The sequence below is a fragment of the Typopeltis vanoorti genome, chromosome 18, assembly GCF_054136105.1.
Source record: "Typopeltis vanoorti isolate ZY-2024b chromosome 18, IOZ_Tvanoo_1.0, whole genome shotgun sequence".
NCBI lineage: Eukaryota > Metazoa > Arthropoda > Arachnida > Uropygi > Thelyphonidae > Typopeltis > Typopeltis vanoorti.
The window spans coordinates 70,346,762-70,372,717 of record NC_143566.1 but is presented as its reverse complement, the minus strand read 5'-3'; the positions used below and the strand labels follow the sequence as shown (position 1 = coordinate 70,372,717).

The 25,956-nt window shown below is 33.6% G+C and overlaps 2 protein-coding genes across 2 annotated transcripts; one reads left to right on the top strand and one right to left on the bottom strand.

Annotated features, from left to right (window-relative positions):
• The first annotated feature begins 19,316 nt into the window (after positions 1-19,316).
• LOC150096764 (uncharacterized) lies at positions 19,317-20,369 on the top strand. The gene has a single exon (XM_090408705.1). It carries the CDS (start codon positions 19,317-19,319, stop codon positions 20,367-20,369), a length of 1,053 nt encoding a protein of 350 aa, XP_090264831.1.
• Positions 20,370-21,778: 1,409 nt separating this feature from the next.
• Positions 21,779-22,765, bottom strand: LOC150096763 (uncharacterized). The gene has a single exon (XM_090408704.1). The coding sequence runs from the start codon at positions 22,763-22,765 to the stop codon at positions 21,779-21,781; it is 987 nt and encodes a 328-aa protein (XP_090264830.1).
• Between the last annotated feature and the right edge of the window lie 3,191 nt (positions 22,766-25,956).

The window sequence follows — 25,956 nt, the reverse complement described above, 5'->3', positions numbered from 1 at the left end:
GTGGAAGAAATAGGGTCCTCACCACATGTCGTTATGCCCGTAGTTAATCATAAGCCACTTCATGGTAGTCAACCTCCTGGATAGGAGAAGCACATGAATTGGATGATATGGGATGTAGAATATCACAGAATAAAAACAGATATAAACGTGTTATATACTTTATTGATAAATGCCATAAATATATAATAGTAATATTAATATATTACAAACTACTAGCATATTTAGAAGTGTGTGATATATACACCCATGTTGACAAAAGTATTTGGCCATCTTACGTGACAAGCAAATTTCGGAATCTACCACATACAAATATTCAGAGCGTGTCTGCGTAAATGTGGTAATAAAAGGTGGGATATGTTGTATGTACTCGATGTCAAGATGCCACGTTCGGCTGACCTGACGAATTTCCAACGTGGGGTGGTATTTTGGTATAACATTAGTGGTCTTTCTGTCCGTGACGTTGCTACCCGTCTCAGTATATCGAAATCCTCCATTGCTTATGCCTTTCGTAAATGGAAAGCTAATGAAGCTACCACAGCAGACGTCTTGGATGCCATTGGAACTCACTGAACGAGATCGAGCGCGTCATCAGTCAACCTAGAAAGGTTGATTGATTGATGACGTGCAACGTATCAGAAATTGCTTGAACTCTCGAAAGGTGGTTGCTATCATTCAGGCCTAAGGTGGTCTCACTCGGTAATAGAAATGTAATTATAACGCACGCTTTTTCACCGCAACTAGGTGTCGAAATAATTTTGTCAACAAAGTGACTTCATTTATATTAATAGAGTACGGCACAAAAAGACAGTACTGAATAAATAAAAGGATATATGTTATGGAGTAAGCGGGGAATCGAAATTCATACTATTGTTTTTACGCGGTACTGTGTTAATATTAAAATAAGGCATAAATTTAATGAGTGTGAATGTGGTTCTCACCTACTTAACGTTGTTTGTAAACCTCTAGTATATTCGTACTGTAAGTGGATTAATCGTACTTGTTTTTTGGTTTATATGTACACTGCTTGGAAAGAAGTTAAAGGACACCATAGTGTGAGGAACAAACAGCCATGGTGCTCACCTTAATAAGATGTTGGACCGCCTTTCGCTGCCATAACACCAGCAATCATACTTTCCACAAACGACCAATGAGAATTTTGGACCATTCTTAGATCCTGAATGCTATGGTGCAGATAGCCCTTGACTTCAGCCGACGCTCCAGTTCATCCCACAGGTGTTTAATAAGATGGAGATCTGAGCTCTGTGGAGGCCAAACGAATGTGGTGATGATCATGTCCACAAACCATTCAGTTACAACAGCAGCATGGCACAGTGCATTGTCTTGCTGAAGGAGACAATGGTCAGTTTCGTAGAAACGCCACAAAGTAGGAAGCATTGCAGTGTCCAGAATGTTCAGATAGTCAATGTTAGTCACCACAAACAGAGATCCGAGACCAAACCAGGAAAAACAGGACCATATCATTACCCCTCCATGTCAGTTGGGATTACGTACTCTGGTAAGAAACGTTCGTCGGTCAGCCGCCACACTTACACACGTCCATCTACTCCGTTGAGGATGTAGCGTGATACGTTGCTGCATAACACAGCTTTTAAAGCTTCCGTGTCCTACTGTACTGTACACACTCTTTGCACCACTGAACACGACGCTGAATATTGGTTCGAGTAGTGTGAGGCTTGCATATTGCGGTCCTACCATGGATATCCATGTCGTGAGCCTCAGTACTGAATATGTTTGTGTAGATTCGTGTTCCCGATATTCCGCATTCAACGTTTAGGCCGACGAATGACAATTTTTATATATTATCCTTCGAAGCATACGGTCACCTTCGATAAGAATGGTAGGTCGTCCCATGCGGGTAGCACTAGCATTTGACTCCCTGCACTTCCATCTCAGTATGGTATCACCTGCCCTATTTATCAACAACAATTTGTCAACAAAAACGTGCCATTCTATCACTCCTCTCTTTCAAACTCTGTCAATTCTTCTCGCAGTGATTTTAACCAAATACAGTTGCACTAACTTGGGAGCATCGTATTGCTCCAATTTATACAGCTACGAATATGTGACTCCTTAAATGGCAATATGCACCTTGCTCATGAGGGTTGACTTCTTTCCAAGCACTGTATTTATAGTTTATTTTTTACCTGGTCCGGGAACCATCCTCTGGAGACAAACATGAAACTTTTTCAAGCCACTTTAAGCCTCTGATAAACCTGTAGATGGTCTCACAAAATTTATTCTCCACCTAAAGGAAATCACATTTTTTTTACAAAAAAAAGTTTAAAATATGATTGATACGTGTTGTTTTATTTTAAAAATTTGGATTTACCTATTTGAATTCAAAGACAGAATATGCATTTAACTCAATGACATATCACAAGAAATTATAAATGCCAAAACTTAACATTATTTTAAAAGACATGAACAAAATTCTAATGTATGCACATTTTAATTCTTCTAACATTATCACAAAATTATGTTTTTGTACTTTTTTTCAGAAAATTAAACATAATATTCACATGTATATAGCTCGCAATTACAAGGCATAAAAATCGACGTTTTAAAAACGCCTTCGAGGCTTTGTAAAAGTATTAGCTTCAAGGATAAATTGTCTTCATTGACTTGTAAGCTGAACATACATTTGAGTACACGAAATATACTGCTGTACTGTTTCGTTGTCTAATCATCAGGGGAACAGACTGCGATAGTATTACTGTTCTAAGTCTCCAAGCTGTCTATACAATAGCATGAAATAAATATCTGTGCGAACAAATTTTGATTTTCTTATAACATTAACGTAAACTTGCGTTAGTAAAGTATTTCTAGATAGTGTTAAGAAGGTATCAAGTTAAGAAAGTTAATAAATCAGGTAAGTGTTTCTGGGTGATAGCTGGAAAATTATTGTATTAAAAATTACAATCACGGTTGCATATTAATGCAACCGTGATTGTAAGTTGTAAACGTTGATTTAAATATATAATACAAATTCGAGATTATCATTAGGAACTTATGAAGACGTCGGCTCTCAGAAAAAAAAAAGTTACATTTATAATTTTAACTAATCCCTTCGAGGAAAAATAATTCTTCTTATCGTTAAATCAAATCAACTTAAAAAGTTGTACAGTTGAGTTCCTAAATTCTAATTCTTGGGTTTTTATTAAAGCAGTGGATTCCCAAATTATTCCCTGTAGAGTCCCAAGATTTTCTCTAGTTGCATCCCTAAAATGTTCACAGGAAACTCTGAAACAACAATTTTAGCCCACGTTTAGTTTATTCTACCTGAATAAAGTGGTTAATAAAATGGATGGCAATTCCATAATCGCGTGGTGCCCAGTTTCCAGTAAAATTGAAGATTGTTTAATTAGCAAATGGTACATAATTCTAGAAATATATTTTTATGTGCTAATGAAAATACCAAAGGCATGTAATTGTCGTATTTCATGCAGTGAATGGAAAACAAATGAAATGAACAGCTTTTGGAAACTGCGAAACTTACAGACGAAAATATAGTTCTGGAACTACAAAGAACTGCAGAATAGTTAAATATGTGAACGCACCTTTATTGTTTCTTTCGTTATTCACATATGAAACGTTTCATTTCTATTAGTTGTAATAGTCATTATATTTTAATGACAATCATATATTTATTGTGAAGATTCGGATAGAGAAGGAGCAGTGCTAGTTCGAGCAACATAAATATTTTTGTTACAAAATTAACGTCATGTCAGCTATATGTAAGTACATCACTTCCCATAAAAAATATTGTAACGATTTTTACCGATATGTCATATATCTCATCCATGGTTTTTCGTTTTATTTTGTTGCTAATTTTATGTCAATTAAATACATATTATTCCGACTAAACTGATTGAATTCTATCTACATTCATCTTCATTTTTGAATCAATTCGCATATTTCTTGGAACTCAAATTATTTAATTTATCATACATGGCTTTGTCCTTTCTTTTTCTGTCAGTTATGGGAATCGATGTAAGAACCAAGGTAGTACTGAAAATCTTTTACAGCTTCAAGTGTGAGGTCATTTAGCCTAATCTTTCCCTCTGTTTTCTTCTTTATGACTAATTTTTCTGCTGTTGATTTCCAAAGTTAGCACTTTATTTAACATATTAAAAGATAATAACATATTAACAAATACTAAATAATATTCTAAAATCTCTCATAAGTATATATGAAAATAATCAAATACAATAAGATTAAATCATGAGCTATCATATACGAGAGAGATAAACCAAGGCGTCCGACAGGGATATTGGACTCCTTGGTTTCAGCCCTCTTTTTAATATTTATCTAAATGAAATAATAATAAAATGGAATAAACATTTCCGCTAAGGTACTGAACTTTCTCCTACTGTGAACTGAAACATTCCCTTTTTTTTGCCGATGACCAAATAATAATTACAAATTCTGAAGATCTTAAATTAAAAATATCTTTAAAATTTTTAATTTTAAAAGATATTTTAAATTTAAATGAGATAGCCAAAAGATTATGAAATGATACTATCAACATAAAAATAAAAAACGATGCCCTTTAAAGGACAAGATCCAGTAAGAACTAAAATAGTAATAGAAAAGATTTCAGAACAGGTGAATTCATTTAGTTACCTAGGATGTATGATTACATATGAAAATGAAAAAAGATATAAACCTAAAAATTGCAAAATATTTAAAAATAACAGGTGTGATTAACTGTACATTGAAATCAAAACTGGTATAAAAACAAAACAGACTAAAAGGGAGCAATACATTAGCCCTACCAGTCCTATTGCATGGAATTGAAATCTGGACAATAAAAAAAACACAAACAAAGATTAATAATGGCTGAAATTAAGTTTACGAGAAAAACTGTAAAGTATACTCTATTCAATCACAAAAGAAATGAAGAAATTATGAAAGAATTAAACCAGGAATCAGTAATAGAAAAAAATAAAAAATATATGAACAAAAATGGATGGAACATGTTGAAAGAATGAAATCAGAAAGATTATCAAAACAAGCCTTAAAGTACAACCCATTAGGAAAAAGAAAATCAGTCGTCTTCTTAAGAGATTCAACGATGACTTCTAAGGCCGGAACAGGCCACTAACCTAAATCCTTGACAAGCATGATGATGATGACTTCCAAATTAATAATTGCTGCCTGTTTACATAAATTATCTTGGCGGATATGAGCAGTCTTTCAGAGTTGATTAGCACAGCATAATCTCTGTTTTGCAGATTCTGATATTGCTTTTTTTGGCTATTGGCAATATTAGGACACCTCACCCATTATAGTGGAATGTTGCATGTGGCTAGAGATGTATTGCACACATTTAGCGTTTATTTCAAAAGCATTTTCCTCGATACTTAATAGCCTCAGAATTATACCACCCAATACAGGAGCTTTCTTATTCTTTGATTCCAAATTCTTTCATTGTAAAACTATTACAGATAATTGGAAGGTCTTGTTGAATTATTATTTCTAGCAAAGCGTCTATAGCAGGGGGTGCCAACTTCGCGTCCTTTTGGAGCCACGATAATTCCGGTGAGACTTAGAAGAGCCGCAACCTTTGACCGATGCGGGAGTGAGTGAGTGCGCGCATGGCGATGATGTAACGAGCTCGTAAGAACTGCTTTTGACTAATTACACACCTAATTTTAAGGAGCTTACTAAGAAAATGGATACAAATTAAACTCTTTTATTGCAGTAATTTTTATTGACCCTGTTTCTATCTCTCTCTTCTTTTTCATTTTGTTTCTTTTTTTGTTATCTCCTCTTCTCTTTTTGTTTATTTTTTTCCTGGTAGATCGTGAAGAGCCGTGTGACGTGTGGACGCGAGCCACATGCAGCTCGAGCGCCACGCTGTGACCATCCCTGGTCTATAGTGTTGTTCAGTGATGAACTGTTCAACAGTTCATCAGTAAACAAACAGAAACAGCTAAAACCATGGTTATAAACTTGTTCTAACAGCATCAGTGTAAAACAAAAACAATATAAAGTTTTCAATAACATCATCGGGAATTCTAGAATTTAAATGTTGTTTTCATATCAAGTGTAACAATCAAGTTCAAACACTTTGTCGTCGAAATGAACAATTATAAATGTTTAGTAAAAAAATTATAAACTAAATTGGAAAGTTATTATGAAATAAATTTAGTTTTCTGAATATAAATTTTTTTTTCGATTTTCTTTTTCAGCAGCTGCAAATGGAAAAAATGAGATTTAGATTGGAGTGGAAGTCATTCCTTTCGATTATTATTTTTCAGATGCAGATTCATTGGAGTAATTCTGTTATACTTGATGAAATGCATATCGAGAAAATGTATCAAAAATTGAATCTCACTTGCAAGAATGTTCCTAAATATTCGGTAATGGATAAATCCTGTTGGTGTGATCCCAAATGCAGTTTTTACAATGACTGTTGTATCGATTCCAAATATCTAGCAGGAAATTACCATGAAATTCATCGAGTAAAGTGTATCCCAGTAGCACATCGTAATGGTGTGTATATGATAAACAAGTGCAAGAAAGGATGGTCAGGAGAAGAAGTAAAAAGAAAATGCGAAAAGCCATTTTATGATATCGATCCTTTACTCAAAATCCCTGTAACAAACACACTTCGTAATTTGACATACGTCAACCAGTTCTGTGCTATTTGCAATGACAATCACAAAGATACTGTCTACTGGAATGTGATCCTTCGTGGAATCAGTGGAATGCATAAAAGCCATGAAGTAAATCTTAGAAAGTATGTGAAGAGAGGTGTGGGATATGCTGACAAGAAAACATTTCTTGAACATGCAGTCCATTTTGCAATACCCTACAGACGCAGTCCATTTTGCAATACCCTACAGACTCACTCCATTCGTGCGCCCTTGTGTCCCCAATCAGGTGGAAAAATGTTCTAAACATTGGACTGAAGAGACATTTAGTAAGAAATGTTCCCAACACATGGGTCTAGTGTTTCATAATTTCCATCATGTTACTATTATTTATCGCAATATATTTTGTGCTTTGTGCAATTTTGTCACTGACGTTACAATACAGGATTTAAGAAAGTTCAGTGTGGAATATGTAAGAGATCAAAAGCATCATAAAGGTATTGGTGTCCTTTTACCTGCAGGAAGGAAGGAAGGTACTGGTGAATCTTTTCCTCCAGATTTTGGAATTCTGTTAGATATTAATATAGCTGATGGTGTCCTTTTACCTGCAGGAGGGAAGGAAGTTACTGGTGAATCTTTTCCTCCAGATTTTGGAATTCTGTTAGATATTAATATAGCTAATGGGGAGCTGGTTGGTGTGACCGAGGAAAAGTGCAAGAAGGAAAAGTGCAAAGAAACAGAATTATTTAACGTGTTTAAGTGTAAGTGTGAAGCTTTTGTTTGTGGGTTGCCAGGTCAGAAATTAGTAAATGGAAAGTGTGAGATGGGGTGATAGTTGCTTTGTTTAAAGATACCGTAAGTTTTAAGTGTTTAACTAATAAATGTAATAAAAAAATTGGTAATATTATTGCAATAAAGTGAGCAGAGCTCTGTGGTTCATAGAAATTCTGACTGTATCATTTATATAGTGCATTCTGTATTTTCTTCCTTTCTTTCTTTTTTCTCGTTTCTCTCTCTCTCTCTCTCTCTCTCTCACACACACACACACACACACACACACGCACAAACATACGGACACAGAGAGAGATACATGGAAGAAAGTCCTGAATGAAGTAATATTTTCTAAGAAAAAAACGAATCTTCATTCAAAAAATATACAAAGGTTAATATTATTAGAAAAAATTTCATTGGGGTTCCAAAACGGTAACAAACACAAAATGAATAATGAAAAAAAAAAAAAAAGAAGTAAGTAATATTATTGCCTGAAACCAAATAGGCTAATTAAAGGTAATAGGTATGCGTAGTTTTTCACATTATTGGGAGGTCATATATGAAGATATTACTTATTGATTTAAGTTTCCGCGATCTTTTGGGTAGTATCTTAATTTTCCGTAAGCACCTGCATAGTAAACATGAATATAAATTCGGAGTTTCTAAAAGGCTTTCACATGGTAAGCAATGGAGCTTTCAATACATTTTCTTCTTCTTCTTCTTCTATCTTGCTTAACATTTAAGATTCTTTGCTACAAGCACCGTTTTCTGTTTAACGATGTCCCAGTCCGATTCAGAATTTCAATTTCAGCTAAGTGTTTATGAATGTTATGATCCCAACCTCACCAAGATGTTTCTAAGTCACCTTCCAGTAGGATACATCTTGAACGCTTGTATAAATATTCACTGATCGTATTAAGAATTTAAATTGCAATATATTCATTGATTTATAGATGGATTTTTAAGATTTCTTTTTAAATGGAAAAATATATCCCAAGTAAATAAATCGTCATATTTTATAAATTTTATGAACATTATTATAATATTGCGACTATATATGCGACTTTATATAACTAGATATAGGCTTCGCAATTATGCAGCTCATGTTAATAAAGTACTAAACGTTTTGCAAACATGATTCCATGGTATAAAATGATTCACTTTCTATTTTTTTCCATTACTTCGTAAGCTGGACACACGTCTCTACACACCAGATATATCTGTATTATTTCGTTGTATGTCGACAAGAAAAGTTGAGGATACTTGCATTGCATGTTTGGCCAGAATCTTACATAGCCACGCTGTTGAAATTGCACTTGAGTTTCAAAATAATTTTTAAGTCAATAAAGTCTTCATACAAATTTGGATGAACAGAAGAGGCATCGGTATTCATTACCCAATCGGGTATTTTAAGCTCATCAATGTCTTTGAATCTGATCATCAAGTCTTCTTTCGTTGTCAGATGATGAGAAGAATAACAATCCAAATCTGTATCTAATATTAAATCATCATTTATTATTTGTAGTCTTGGAACTGCAGGAAATCCCGTCTTGCTCTGCTTGTAGAATGTTAATTTGCTGATAAAAGCGTTTATAATTCCCTTTGCTTTAATAAGATTCTTGTTGCTTCCCTGCAATTTAATGTTAATCTCATTTCGTTTGGTGAAAATACCAGAAAGATATGCGATGTCAACCTTTTCCTTTTTATAGAACATTACACATCTTCTTATCACTTGAATTCAGATATTTCAAAACAATATCGTAGAGATCATTAAAGCTCCGCAGACAGTTTCCATTTGAGAGACATCTAATTTCAATATGAAGCAAAAGACGCTCAAATTCTTCTTCATTTTCATGCAAAATTCCCGAAAAATATGGGTATTCGATGACTGGGCGTTTATTTTATTCACTGCTTTAATAACATCATCCAAATTCTTATGGATTCTACCGCTAAGATGTTTGGCTGGTAAGTGCTGTCTATGAAGAATGCAGTGAATTGTAAAGATATTTGGAACTGATTCTTTTAAATGTGCTATAAATCCACGGTGATGGAGCACCAGCTATGACCACCAATCATAGCTTGTGCTCCATCAGTTGCACACGCAATAATATTTGTGAGAGAAATGTTTTTAACATTAAAAAACTCTTTAACAACCTTAAAAATTGTTGAACCTTTTGTGGCAATTTTATTGTTCAGTAAACAGAAACTCATAATTTCTTCATTAGTATTGATATAAAGCACGTAGGCCATTAACAAGGCTTCGTTGTCACGTAAAGTTGTCTCATCGAGTTACAAAGAATATTCTATGGTTTTTAAATCATCACAAAGTTTTTATTCAATGTCTTTTGCCATTCCGTCAATTCTTGTTGATACTTAACTATTTCTGAGAGGAAGTGACGACGTCATATTACTTTTACTTGGGCCAATCATCGTATCTAAAACTTCATTTATAGCCATTTATTTATATAATATGAACGTTTCACCAATAGTATGTGGTCTCCACATTTGGCAATTAATTTTGAAAGTTTGTAAGACATAACAAGTCCTTTCTCTTGTTGGTTACTTTGTTTTGCAACCAATCATTTAAGTCCAGGACGATTTTTAAATCTTTAATGCGCCAAAGTACTCCATGTCCATTTTTGCTTTATTTGGATGCTTTGTTCTTAAATGCTCAATCATGCTTGAAGGCTACATTCCTTTGTTTGAGATAGTTTTTTTCACATAAGCACATTGATAACTGCCTCATTATTTATAGATGGAATAACTCCATATTTTAAATAGTCACTTGAATATTGAAGACGTTTTCTTTTTTCACTCATTTTAATCAGCTGCAGTGCTACACAATATCAACGAAGTTCGCCACAGATGCTACGGACTAAATGTAAACTGCAAATCAGGGTTGTCAGATAGGCTTTAGGAAAAGTAGCAAATAAAGCTCATAAAAGTAGTGGATTCTGCTAAAAATAGCCCAAATTAATTATTTTCAATGTAGAAAATTCAGCTCAAAAGTGCCCAATTACTTAACTTTCAATGTAAAAATCTAAGAAATAAGTAGCGAATTAATTTGAACAGTATTGCCAGACATACAATATAAATAGGAATGCTAGATTAAATATGTAATTATACATATTTAATTAAATATGTAATTATACATATTTAATTAAATATGCAATTATATGCATATTTAATTAAATATGCAATTGAATATGTAATTATATTACTACTACTTAGTAGTAGTATCATAACGCGCTTACCTCCTTCCTCAGCGTTTACAGCGCCCCCAAGGGGCCGCTACCTCCCCCCCCCAGTTAAGAACTACTGCAAAATGTGATTATTATACTTCATTCTGGTAGATAAGCCACTATAATTAAGACGCGGAGAACACATTAGCAACGTTGAACATCAAAGAAATAAAAAATCGGACAACCATAACAAACATATGAAATGTCTTTTCTTGCATTGGTTTATTTCCGAAATGATTTTTACCCTGTACATGATTTTCATTATTCACTGCGTCGCTTAGTGAAAACGTTTACAAAGCAGCCTTATAACGTTTTAGAAGCATTATAAGGCTGCTTTGGTTTATAGAGCAAAGATTCTAGGTTATCTAACCCTTAACTCTCACTCAGTGTGTTAATGTACTACAAGTTTAGAAACTTTCGTGCAAGGAAGGTGTGTCAGTGAGAGCTCAGAAAATAAGTTTATCACGACTGACGAATAGCATTTAATACTACAGCAATGTCAGAAGAATAATTGCGAATGAACTAAAGAAAAACATAATCGCGAAATCCTCCTGTTTACAAGAATGATCTGATAAAATCATTATGATAGTCTTCCTCCTCCTTTTGGAATCATCTTTGAATTCCTCGATGATGATCATAGAAATGTAAACTTAAGTATTTAGGAAGAGAGGGGGAGGGATTTTTATACGAAAATTTCTTATGTATATATTTTTTTCCTATATAAGAACAAATGTAGCTCTAGGAATGAAGGTACAAAAGTGCAATTCCACAAGGAACTATTTCATGCATTCAGTGATAGTTTGCAAGTTTTGGCAATTGATTTTCCCAGTTCAGAATTTGGTTAGTAAGAAGAATGTGTGATTAATGGTTATGGTGATCAATGTACTGACGTGTATTTGTAATTGGAAATATACGTCTGCTTCTAATTAAATAATAATGTGCAGTCAGTTCTTTTCTTTCACTGAATCATTTAACATTATCTTCTTAACAACCATAAATAGAATTTAATATTAGATACTGCATGTTTGTGATATTTATATCTAAAATGCAATAAATATAAAATAAATAACAGTCTAACTGTGCAGGGGAAAATTATCAGCTAAACATTAAATATACTGCCACGATCACAATAATTTTTGTCGTAACTTTTAATTATGCCTTATAAAATATCAACAATGGTGTATTTTTAAATCCAAAGATTAATCCATACCTTAATTGATTTTTTTCATACATTTGAGGTTTTGTAAGGGATTTCATGTGTAAGCAAATATTAGATTCATTTAGTCTGTAGGTTTACGCATACTATTCCTCGTTCTGATTCAATGAATTTTCATAAAATCGGGAATTGGATAACTTACGGGGAAATTTTCCGATCCCCATATTAAATGTAGTTTTAATGACAAATTTTAAAATAAGAAATTAGGCAAAAAATTAACTTTAATTGCTATATCGAACCTTTGTTGCATTTAGTATGGAAATGAACAATCAAAGTTTATGTACCGTGGGTGGGCTAAGGATTTTTGTTTCTATTTTTATCATTTTTATGTAATTTGTTTGTGTTTAATTTATATTTTTGACTGTCAAATATAAATTAAACATATAAAAATTACATAAAATTAGTTGGTGGATGGCATGCATCCGCCGACTAAAGACAATCACAAATATCCATGCCCACTGCGCGGGATTCACCCCAGGCCTGTTATTTGGATAGCGGATTGGATAATCACTCACAAAGGAAGCTTAGTTGCCTAATAAATGAAATTGTAATGATTTCATAGTCCCGCTTCTGTCTGGATTTGAATAAGTGGACATAATTAGCACAAGAATCAATGATCTTCCCAATCGAACTCGTACAACTGGGAAAAGAAGTGATGACAATAACTGTAGAGCAGGCTGTCAAAGTACAAAGACTTTCGCTCATGTTGCTCAGTCGTCCACTCAGAGGACATAATACAATAGTGGTTATAAAGATTAAGTTGAAGAATTAAGGTTGGATAATACCAGTAGATCACCACTTTAAGACTAACATTGGATTGAGGAAGACTGATCTCGTAGTAAAGAGATGTGAATTAGTCGTTATCGACATAAAAGTTGTGGATACCGGCGACCACTTACCACCCTCCATTATGTGAGAGATAGAGACGTATACTATGCTAAGAACCAAGATTTCGGAAAATTTACCTCTGTAACTATATCATGTAAATGTATATGATGTCAGCAAAATAATATGGACTCTCTCAATCTGATTTCAAATATACTCTTTTTTGAGTGCCTTTCAGGGCACACTGGCAGAATGAAAGACATACCAGAGAATTTCTTCTCGAATCTCCAGGTATGGAGTTGGATAGATCAGGATATTGTTAGGGTTTAGGCCGCTTCTGGTCCAACATGTGGGACCATAGTATGTAGCACTGTTCTCAATGTGAAGTAGAAATATAAAAGCACATTAAAATAAAATAAAAAATAATAATAATATGGTTTGCATGCTAAGGCATTGCAATCTGTTTTAAACCTAATAATATATTCATTTAAAACATTTCGAATATGATCACTAGGATTGAACATAAATAATGTTCAATCCTGCTTGCAAAGTGATTTTTCCCAGCATCTAAATTACCATTCGGAGGACCAAGCCGCTCTCTGATGGCTTCAAGAAGATGCAAGCTTGAACTAAAACTGTGGTAAAAGGAGGTCAAGTACTAATCAAGTATTAATATTTTGAAACGGTTTTACTCGATTATTTTTCGAACACGCATTCACTTTCCGTATCTTCATGTTTAAACAATTAATTTCATTTGTAAATTACTCCGATAGATAGTATTAGCTTCGAAAATATACAAAAATGTCCATCTGGCGCCAGTATTTTCATTTAATGACACAGTTTCATTAGTAAATCAGTAGTTATGAATTTTCCTAAACTAAAGGAATGCAATTCTTCTTAGTTACATGGGATTCAATTAATTTATGGAAGAATTTTAATTACAATCGTCTAGATAAACATTTCTGTCTTATTCTGGTAGATAATGAAAATAATTTAGGTAGTTCCACAGAATCTGATAAACAAATTAATAAATATAATCACTAAGAACATCGACACTTTGATAATATTCTAAATTTTGTGTAGTTTGAGCTTAGATATACTAAATTAGCCTTTAGTTGGAAAGTAAGTTAGCTCCATACAAAAAAAAAGAACATTGCACATTTTTAATATCAAGTAAATATTATCATATAGAAATATATTAGCTGAGACAGTTCTTTGGTGTTCATGTATGTGTGTGTGTGTGTGTGTGTGTGTGTGTGTGTGTGTGTGTGTGTGTGTGTGTGTGTGTGTGTGTGTGTGTGTGTGTGTGTGTGTGTGTGTGTGTGTGTGTGTGTGTGTGTGTGCGCGTGTGTGTGTGAGAGAGAGAGAGTGAATGTGTAATTTGATATGAAGTAACGTTGTATTAATGATTTAGACAAGGGGAACTTTAAGCCCTTTTTGTATTAGTAGCCCTTTTTGTATTTTGTATTAGTGCCGAATTAGTCGACACCTGCACAGGCAAATAGATTCTTTCTTCCAGAAACCCGAGTTTTTAAGGCCACAGCTGAAATATATATATATATATATATATATATATATATATATATTAAAAAACAGTAACCGTCAAACCTATATCATTTCAGATAATAACATATACTTGTTAGAAATTATTCTCACGAGATGGAAACAGTTGTGCTCTCTTCCCTGATGTCTATGAATTCTTTGATAGAGTTGAGCACTCGGTGATGGTTTAAGATTGCAACCAGCTGCCTACAATCTTCCAAATTGTTACTTGGGTCTACCAAGCACCGCGTATTTCCTGTATGATTTATTTTCGTTTTCCTTTAAATGTATTTGAATGATTTATACTAGCATGCAGATGATTCACGTATAATTTGTTTTCTATTTTAGTTGGGCAGTGATGTTGCAAATATTGAGAAACGTTGATCTGAGTGCAGTTTTGCATTTCAAAAATTCCTATCGTCTTACTTAAAGATTGTTTTTAAAATTACGTGATCCATCTTCTGTTTAAGTAAAAATATTAGCTGCATCCAATTCCTCCTTATAAAACTTATGAAATATTTTTCACATTAGTTTCTTTTACCTGAAAGAAACTAATGTGAAAATGATTGCTAAAAAGAAAATTGATGTTGATTGCAATGATAAAATGACCAGAACAATTATGACATATTTGCTTTGTTAATATCAAAACCCCACTAGTCATCTAACTTTAAATAAACGTAAATATTGAATTTCTCTTCATATAATACTGAATTATTTAGAATAATATATGTATAAAGCAAGGCCCCCTCGGTTTGAATTTTGATGACTCTTAAAATGATCTCCTCATGATATATGTTGACATTTTAACTGTCTGTTCTCGAACTTTGACATGAAGAATAGAACAGCTGCGGAAATTTAAACATGGAAATACTTCCATAAATATGTACCAACTATAGATGAGTCAGCATTCATAAAAGTCGGCTTCCTCGCCGAACATCCCTCAGAGAACCTGTCTACCTTATTATCAGTAAAGAAGTAATAATTCCATGTATGGTTAGATGATTCGAACGGATTTATTCCTTCCACTCTTTAGTATATTGTTATTAAATATTTGCTCTTCCTTTTTCAACATTGTTTCACATGCGCGAATGACTTTTTGTGATTACATGTACAGTTGCGCTACTCTTACAGAAAGTTATACACATCCACACTGCTGCAAATCACCATCGCTTTCGAGTCGAACTTCTAATCTACCGCATTAGCTATCCATAATTTATCATTGATACTTGAAAAAGCATCTTTTGTAGCAGACTAAACACCAATAATTCACTCCAGTTATAATGCAAATGCATTCAAGAAAATCATGACTCAAGAACACTGAAGTTATGTTGCGTGTATCAGGTCAAATAATTTTCAACAGCTCTCTCATTCATGTAAGGTTAGAAAGTATCTACCACCAAATATCCAGCGTACTACACAAAATTCAGCGTAGTTAACTGGTCCCTCGGTGATAAGCTATGACAAGCTGTAGTTCACTTTGAAGAACAGTTCCAGAAAGAACACGTTTTTTACCACGATCCGAATATCGAGCGGCTGAGTAACATTTCTGTTTTTGTAAGTAATAAGACAATTTTTTTTCTTTTTATTTCATTTGTATTTCTGAAAGATGTGTACCTAAGTAAAGAGATTGTTAAGTTTTTAATACCTGATAAATTACTATTGCAGTTGTTCAAACATGCTTAATACATTTTGTAGTCACTGTTTTCCTTGAACTGGTCATGCTAAGCTAAACTGGAACTTCAACGCAACTTAACCTGTCGATTTTTCCAACCGTGTGGAAGTGTGTATTGGGTGGATGACTGGTTCATAGAATACTTTTAATATCATAAAGTCTCCTTTATTCGTCAGTATAGCTTCAACAATTTCAAAAATGATTTAAAGAGAAGCTGTATATCTAAATCATTAGACCTGCACATGCGGATCTAATGGCATCATCTATTGCGTCAGAATGCGTCTACACATAAGTGAATTGACATGTGTTAACTAAACATGTGATAACTAAATGAAAATTAAAATAACGGATGCATGTGGGAAACACGTGCATCCATTAATTACGCACTAAGTAGGCTTTGGCATTCAAATATTTCTCGACTGGATCAGCAGACTTAACGAATAAGAAAAAAAGGGAAAAAATAAAACATTTTCTGAGACTCTTATTCATTTTAAATCTTGCAATATTCATATTTGAAATCAAATAAACGCGTAAATGTTATGAGTAATACAAGGATAAACGTTAGTGTGTGTGATATGAAGTCTAAATGAAGTTTGCGGCCCTAGGTGTATATTTCTGAAATGTCCTTGAGTGTTCTATGAGGAAACATTGTCAGAAAATTCATCGATTAAAGAATAGACCGGTTTACAAAGCGAAGCCATGTTTAAAAGTACGAGTAAAAGATACTACTGAGGAAACACACTTAATCTCGAAGCTCCGCATCAAAAGTAATTAAATAGTTGCTTAATATGTCACAGATTATTTGTATATACTGATCGTCATATCTGTCATAGGCAAGAAAGCATGTCTTTTGCTTTATTTAGCCTTATAATCATTTTAAAAGCATTAATTGACTTGCATTGTTTATGTACGAGTAAAAGAGGCACAGAAACACAGGAACATTGGGAAAAGTATTTCTCCACCGCTAGCACGTATTATTAAGTAATATGTGATGTTGAGTTTATCTGCTTGTAGTTTAAAGCAGATAAACTAGTAAAATAGTTTAACTAAAATAGTAAAGTTTAGAGAGTTTTAGAAATACTTTATTATGAATATTCTTTTGTGAACTATAATTTCTATTTTCTTCATTAAAATTCTATTCAAGCATTTAGAATAACAATATTTTTTACACTTGAAGTGTAAAAATTGCTAAATGTTTTTACCAGTTTATCCTCTTTTATGAGTTAATTCATTACTATTGTTAGGCCTAATGAATATTTCCTAGTTCATGAATCTTTTACTTTGAAGGCAGTTTTTAGACGTCATTTTTAGAGTGATTCTAAAGACAAGTACTAATTACTGTTGTCATGACTCATCAAGAGTAAAATTCAACCCTTATAACTTCAGCCCTAAGTGGAATGTTATCGTTTCGCCATTCTGTCGGACACAGGTATTGAACAGTAGATAGCCGGTCAAAATTTTATATTAAAATTGAGTTAATGAAAAAACTATAACACTTAAAAATGTAATAAAAAAAACAATCTCAAAAATGTACTCTTTCCTTCTATTTTTTTTCTGCTATTTGACGGTCGTCGAAATCTGGAATATTATTTATCTTACCTAAGAAAAAGTTATATTCAAAATACTATGCGGAATTCACCTCGACCAGATAAACTAACAAAAAAACAGAAGTGTAAAGTATTCCCTTTCTTCTTAGACTTCTCTACAGATCAGGTAGTTTAACTCTTTTTTAAGCGGTTTACGGTCAATCTTTAGGGAACAATTTCGGCATAATTGGAGTGAAAATATAAGTTTTGTTTTCATGAAATTAAGTATAAAGCGACTGAGGGCAAATGTCGTCTGTGTTCACTGCATGCTTTTTTCTGAAAATTTCCTTTTCTGTAGGATGAAAAAAAAGAGTTTGTAGAATGGAAAAACAATCACAGCAGACAGGTATCTTTTGCTCCTGAAAATGCGAGCTACTTTGCCTTCTTTAATCAATTTAAGTAGTTATTCTTTGGTTGTTTCAACTGTTTTTGACATGAAACTTTTTGACATGACCTTTGCTTTTATTTGTTATCTGCTGTTAACATTTCGTTTCTTTACCTGGTAATTATAAGCCTGTGTAGCTCAGTGGAACTGGCGTTTGCACTCCATGGTGCTCGATCGCCCGAAGGAAGAACTAGGTTCAAATCAAATCACCGACTAGAGGAAAATTTCTAAGCCTTCCTTTGACTGGTTTCTGAGTTAGTCGATCTCTGGCACGGGCAAGAGGGTTTTTTTCTCTCGGAAACTCGGTGTTTCATTCTGTAAACTCACAAAAATCTACCGTAGAACCCACACTAATTTCAAACATTAAAAACTATTGTATTGGTATTAGGGACCATGAGATGAAAGCATTTGTTAGTCGGCTCTTCACTGCGTGCCGCATAAATTAATGATAGCCATGGACCAGCTATCTCTAATTGAATACCAGCGGAGAGTGAATTTCCCAATCAAAATCTCCAGAAGTTAGATAGGGCTAAAACAGCCTCGCCTATTCCCTATAAGGGAATAACAGGCATAAGCTGATTTTTGTTTTTTTATTTACTGGTAATTACAGTGCTCATACATGAATGAAGAACAACTACAGAAACAAGTCAAGATGATATACAACAAATTTAAGCATAACTATGGCATATGAAAACAAAAATTGAAACAAAATCAGTAAAATACTATTTTTTATATAATTAATAATATTGATAGCCAATGAACTTCATTACCTATAATGGAAATTATGATTCATTGATGAAACGATATGGCTATAGATATTATTTTAAAAATAAGTATTAGGACACCCGTGTTTTAGAATGAAACATGCTATATGTACCTTATGGCCCATGTTGCTATATAGCCAGGTTAACTGAGTGAATAGCATAGCTGCCTTGCACCTAACATGCTGCTGGTTCGAATTGCGGGGTGGGAATACGTATGTGATTGCCTTAAGTAGTAGATGAATTTCATCGCCTGGTGAGAGATCACGCCCCCCCCCCCTCTTCTTAGTGAAGGCCAAAAATATCTTGAAAAGGTTTCAGATCAGTTGAGAAATGAATAAAAAAACTACAAGAATTATAAAATAATAATAAAATAAAATAAAAAAATCATTAGCCCACCAACGGTACTAATGTGATATAGGTTCCCAAATTTTCGTGAATGGAAGTCACATAAAAAAATCTTGAAATAAATATATGAATACTTTTGTCATTCTTAAATGTGGTATCAAAGTAATCCGGTATAATTTTGAACACACTATTAATTAAAAAAAATACATTATGGATGTAAATATTTAAAAATATTTACATCTCTACTTTAAGAATTAATTTGAATTTAAATGGCAGTGATTTAAACTGAAAAATTATGTATAATAAACTTGATAATAATAATTATTATTTTTCCTTAGAAAGATCGCAATGGCCGTAATAAAAGGAGGTAACATTCTTTGGACTGTAGTCCTTTCAGTAGCTGTTATGGTGATATGCGTCAGGTGTGATAACAATGTTAATAAAAGTTCTGCAGAGATCAAGTATGAGGAAACGTGTGCTGCTAATCTTAAATGTAACAATGATACTTTTTCGTATACTTCACAGCACTGCAGGTGTGATCCCGACTGTTACTTCTACAATGACTGCTGTATTGACTCTTCGTATATAAACAAAAATCAAAAGGAAATGATTACGAAATGCGTAACATTAAAATACAGGAGCAGTGTGTACATGGTAGAGAGATGTAAGGACCAATGGAGAGAAGATGAAGTGAGAATGATGTGTGAATCGCCATCTAGTGATAACAGTGATCCTCTGCGTAAAATTCCAATAACCAACACACGGAGCACCTTTACTTATCGGAATGTTTTCTGTGCTATTTGTAATGACGATCACCAACACGGCATCTTTTGGAATACGAAACTAATAGAAGTAGCTCCTATTGTACAACGAATAAATCAGACTCAAGAACAAATTTTGGAGAATTTAGAGTATAACCAAATCAGAGATGCTTGGGGAGTTAAAGAAAATAATAGCTTTCAGGAATACAGGTTTTGGATGGAAGTCCCAAGGGATTTATCCGGGCTGTTGCGACATTGTGTGCCAGCTCAAGTAGACCATTGTTCTCCAAACTGGACCGAAAACAGTATCAGAGAAAAATGTTCACAACACATGGGACTTGTTTATGACAATCGACCTAACAGGCTTGTTTACCGTAATATATTCTGTGCTTTGTGTAACTTTATGAAGTTTACTGAAGTATCATGTGTTCGACCTCCAACAGCATTTCTTACTACATTATCATCCTTACCATTCAGTATTCTGGTAGACTTCAATAAAGAAAACGGTATAAGAGTAGGAAAGAAATCTTTGTGTGACGAGAAAACTGAAATGTTTGATATATTTAAAAAGCAATGTCGGCGTTTTATCTGTGGATTGCCAGGACAAAGTTTACGAAACGGTAAATGCGTTTTTGAGTAATTCATTCTAGTGTGGCACAATTAACTCTACGATTGTTATGTTCTAGCGACATGCTTAATAACGTAGACTGCACTCATATTGCAATAAGATTATAGCACTTTTTTTATTACGCATGCAAAGTTTTGATGCTGTTTTGTGACGTCACTGCAAGTATGTGCTGAATACAAAGCAATATACACATTTACACACAGTACTGTTATACAGTAACAGCAAAATCGGCATATTCAAAATAAACAAATTAGATTATCATTATGCGTAATTTTAATTAACATATTTTACGGATGTTACAGTTGTCTAATTATTTCTTAAAGTAAAATAAATTCATCACTTCCATACCCTGTGTGTGAAGTCAATTTCGCGTATTATGGTTTGTAGCCTTAATATTAAATCGATCTATTAACGATTTTAATTTTAATTAATACTACTATCTAACTCTATTATTAAGTAATTTGTTTCATATAATAGAAGAAATGAGATGCCGAGTTAAAACCTCAGTCCTATAGGAAACTTTACTTGCTGTACAATACATCGATATCTCGACACCTGCCATAAGAAACTTCTAGTTATTAAAATATTCTTCTTGTTACTGAAACAGTAACAGTAACTTTTCTTACTGTTGCTCAATCAGCCATTTGTTGATTATCACTATGTCAATATATATATATTTTAATTTTTGGCTTAGTACATAATATATATACAACTGCACACATTTTACAATTGTTCGGTATTGATGAAAATTTTAAAATTTCAATTTTTAGCTATTCAAATAATAAATTTCACAAGAATCTGTAAAGCCAAAGACGTTTGTATTGCTTGAATATTGTTGTAAGACACATATGAAGGAATATATGATATTTTTAAAAATAAATATATGCATCTGCCTGCCTGGTTGACCGAATGGTTAGCTTATCCGCTCTCCAGCCAAAAGGCTGATGGTTCGAATCCCGCCGTGGGCATGGATGTTTATGATTGTCTGTAAAACACCAGTGGTGGTGACAGCAGAGTAGATGGCGCTAGTGTAGATGATGATGGTAGTTGCGGTTTGCTGTAGTTGGTGGAGACGGAGAGCTGTAGATTATGTGTGCTCCCTCGATGAATGTTTGGACTCCCTGGAGGTGCGACGTTCCTACAAGGTGCTGTAGAAAATCTTAAGACATCTTCGGATATCGGTTGAATCTTAATAATGAAATAATTAAAAGAACCTCAGGATTCATTTTGAAGGGGGGAAAAAAGAAAGACACTCAACAAATAAAATTTAAAATTTTATTATGCTATTTCTTATAATAGTTATAACATATCATTTATTTCAAAATGATAAATGATTTCAAACGTTTACAGGCAACTGGCAGATGAAAGCTTAAAGAGACAGCGTACATAACAAACATGTTACAAATTACAAAAAGAAAATTTTAAGTGCGAGGAACACACTTCCCATCTTTTGCTTCGTAATCATCCACACCACAAGGAACATTGAAACAGCCCTTATCAAATGGATCGTATCTTTGCTCCAGCACACAAACAGTCTTTCCGTTTGGACTTTGAATACTTTCATTAGGATCAAAATAAATCACAATACTTGGTCGTACTCCTGTACCTTTCAAGTACTGCCCAGCGCATGAGTAACCAGTTAAGTTTGCGTTGTTGCATAAAGCACAGTGCACATTCTTATAGGAAACATCTGAAAAAGAGCGAGAAATCACTGCCTGATATTGATGACACTTCTCACGTACGCTTTCATCTGTCCAGGAAGGTAAACATGAAGAAACTGCATCAGGTGTACAATACCTGATACTAGTAATCGCTTTTGGCAGGTACATTGTTAAGCAAGAATAAAAATCCTCTTCACTCTTATTGCTTTTAAGCATAATTCCCCATTTATTGTGCTTTTCTGATTCATAAAATATATTTTCCAAAATATAATTTTCCATCTTTTCCTTACTGCGATCACCAATACTGGAACGAGGTATGGCGCAATCCAACTTTATTCGCCAGAAAACTGTTTGCAGATCGTCATTGCAAATAGCACAGTAAAAGTTTTTGTAAGTTACGGATCCCTCCTTGCTGGTAACGGGAGTTGATGATTTCAAAGGATTTCTGCTATCCTTTTCACAAAGCTCACGAATCTCTGATCCGCTCCAGTCTGGTGAACAAGAAGTAACCATGAAGGTTTTGAGTCCGTTGATTTCTTTACACTTGACTTCAGCCTTAGGAGTTTCCTTGTCTTGTCGAAAAGGCGAATCCAAGCAGCAGTCATTAAAGAGATTGCAGTTCGAGTCGCAGTTGCAATTGATAGGATCCGGAGATTGACAATTATCGTATGGCTCACATGAAACTCCAAGGTCCTTTATCTCCTGGTAACTGACATCCACTGAAATAGCGGAAAGCTTTGTTGCCATGGAAACGAAGAAGGCAGTCAATAAAAGTTTCATGATAGCAATTTTGTTCTAATTTTGGTGAAATAAGAAGTGTCCTTGCTCTTCTTTTAACAGTAATATTTTTGTCTCCACTTCCTGTAAATAATCATGACATACAATAAACATGTACACTAAGACATATTAACAACAAATACTATTTATTCTGATAAAGCTAAGTGAGAATTTCATATTGATTCTCCTGGATAGTAATGAAATCTTAGAAATAGTAAAGGAAAGTTCACTTAATATAATATGCTGGACGGATCCGAAAAGATTGCGTTCATATGAAATAAAACGTCTTTATTTTCTTATAGAAAATAATAAATAATGAAACAATCCCTGGATCAATCACAATTAATTAAATTCCTACTTTAATTAATTTTTCAAAGAAAGTCGGATAATTATACATTTCTGCAAATAATTATAAATATAGGGTGCTTTATACATGAATAAATACTCCTTACTTATGGATAGGGTGTAAATGATGAGAAGTTGTCTAATTAATCGATAATTATTACAAATTTAGCAAATTATACATTTTCGCATGAAATAATTTTAACAAGAATAGCCAAAATCGCTTTTGGTAATTTTTAGTACGGTGTATGGTCTCCATTAACAGTCAAAACAGCGGTATATTTTGATTGCATGGACCGAATAAGATGATCGAACAGTTCTTGCGGGATATTTCCCCACTCTTCTGTGAGAGCAATTTCGAGCTCAAAACAAGACCAATGGTTTGCATTCCAGTTACTGCAAATAACAAAAGAGCCCGAAGAGTTTGGGCACAGGAACACCGCAATTGGAAAAATGAGGATTGGTCTCGAACTTTTTAGTGACGAGTCCAAGTTCAGTCTGCCTGTTCACCGGATTACAATCTGGTGAACAGGCAGACCTTAAACAGGCAGAACAAGCTTACTTAATGCTCTACGAACTACCATCTACCTCTTTTTCGTACAAGAAGCGTTAAAGATTTTTTTTAATTTCTTTATATATTTAATTTACCAGTAATATCTAAACAACATGTATAGGGTTGGAAATGTAATTTTTTATTAAAAATTAGAAGTAAAGAGCCTCCGTAGCATAGTTAGTACAGACGAAGCCCCGGACTCGATTCCCGTCCAAGGTCTGGACGTGAATCGTGTCCGGAGTAAAGGGAGTTAGCCGGTCTCTTACTGAGGTAGAGGTATTTTTACCCCCAAACTCCAGTTTTTCGCTCCTCTTAACAGGCAAACCGACCCTGTGAGCCCACACTTCTACAGTCATAAAAAAAAAATTGTCCTCTCGAACACACCAGATTCTGCGAGAAACCGGTTGGGGTTTCACACGGTCACATGATTAAAGCGGACCCTTCACCAAGCAGGATAAAAGCGCCATAAAGAGAAAGAAGAATCCGAAGTAAGTGAATATATTACCTTTTTTATTTTAATGACAAACTTTTCTGAACATAGCATATTCTTCGAGACAGTAACATTAGAAAAATATAGCGTATTCTTATATATCTTTAAATTTAAGTCTGGTAGATTCCTCGAGAAAAAATTATTCAGGATATTTTAGTAGCATATGAAAATGAAAGGATAAAGACATTTAAATATGTCTTTTTCCTATCGTCATATTTCATATTAAATATTAAAAATTCCTGAGAAGAAATACGAAGTGTTTCAGATGAAAAATGGGCAACAGACTAGGCTTAAGTCGACGTCTATTCAATCAAACAGCACAAGATTTATTAAATCCCTATGGTTTCCTAATTCCAGTTTTTCTCCTCTTTGCATACCTGCTATTCTAGTTCATCGAAGAGCTGGATAAAATTCATTTATTCTTTCCTCGTACTTCATTTCAGACATTCAACAAACATGAAACGTCAGATTCTTTAGAATTTACTTTGAATTTTCCTTAAGTTCTGGTAGGCAAGTCAAGTTTCAAACATCAGTACTGCACGTCAAGAATACGGAAGATAGGCATTAACAATAAATAAATAAATAAATAAATGAAAATAAAAAAAAACAGTGCCTTTATATTTATTAGCTCCTGAATTTACTTTTATGTTTAGAAAATAATTCGCGAAGAATAATTTAAAAAATTATTTGACAGTGTCTTTGCAGCTAGGAATGTACAAATATATGAAATGTCGCTTTAAATAATTGTTTTAGGATTTTGTTTATTATAGAGAAGGATATTAATTATTTAAATTAAGGGGATATTAAATCCCACATTGTTTTAAAACCGAATAAGAAACTCAAAGATTGGAATCAGAGAGTTTCTTGCCGAATATAGTATAATAAACTATAAAGTATCGGCGATCACTAAGCGTCCGCTAAATGCAAGTGGCCCAGCACGTAGTGCAATACCGGAAATCTCGCAGCAAAGTCGGTAAAGTTCTGATCACTATTCTTAGGTATTTACCATAATGTAAAAACACATTTCCTAGGAAATGTATGCTGTTATTACATTATGGTGGTGAGGTCACTACCCAGACCGGTTTCAGCCTTTTTTGAGGCTTCATCAGTGAGTAGCTAGACCGAGTTAATCTCTTTATACTTAAGGATATTAATTATATTTATAAGTAACTAAAACCAATAAATTTTAATGCAGGAATCAGAATAACTGAAATACTCTTCTCATGATATATTTGCGACGACTGGTGAAAAAAATTGGAATAGTTCAATTCGGCATCTTTAACTATCTGAATAATGTCCATATGTTTCATACATTTTAATATCCAGTAATCACTCTTCTAACAAAAAAGAGTGATTACTGGATTCTTCGTAACTTCTAATGACTATTGTCAAAAAGAAATATAAAGTATAGAAGTGACAGTATGCGTTTCAAAATCGTAATTCCTTTAATAGCTCCAGACCAGCTAGATTAAATTGCAATCACTAACAAAAGTTTGGTAAGGATAAGTGATTCATATTAAGAAGAAAAATACATTAATATGAAAATTTAAAATACCTCAAGATAACGGTTAAAATAAATCTGGGCTTAAGCCTAACTTCGTAATAAAGGCACACATGATTAGAGTGGTTTAATTAATTCTTTAACTATACAATGATATAACTAAAACTAGAATTGGTAGCAGATAAAATAAAGAAATATAAATACAGTTTGATGTAGGGTTAAAAGAATGCAAAGAGCAAGTTTGTCAAACAAATACTTAATGCAAAATGTTTGGA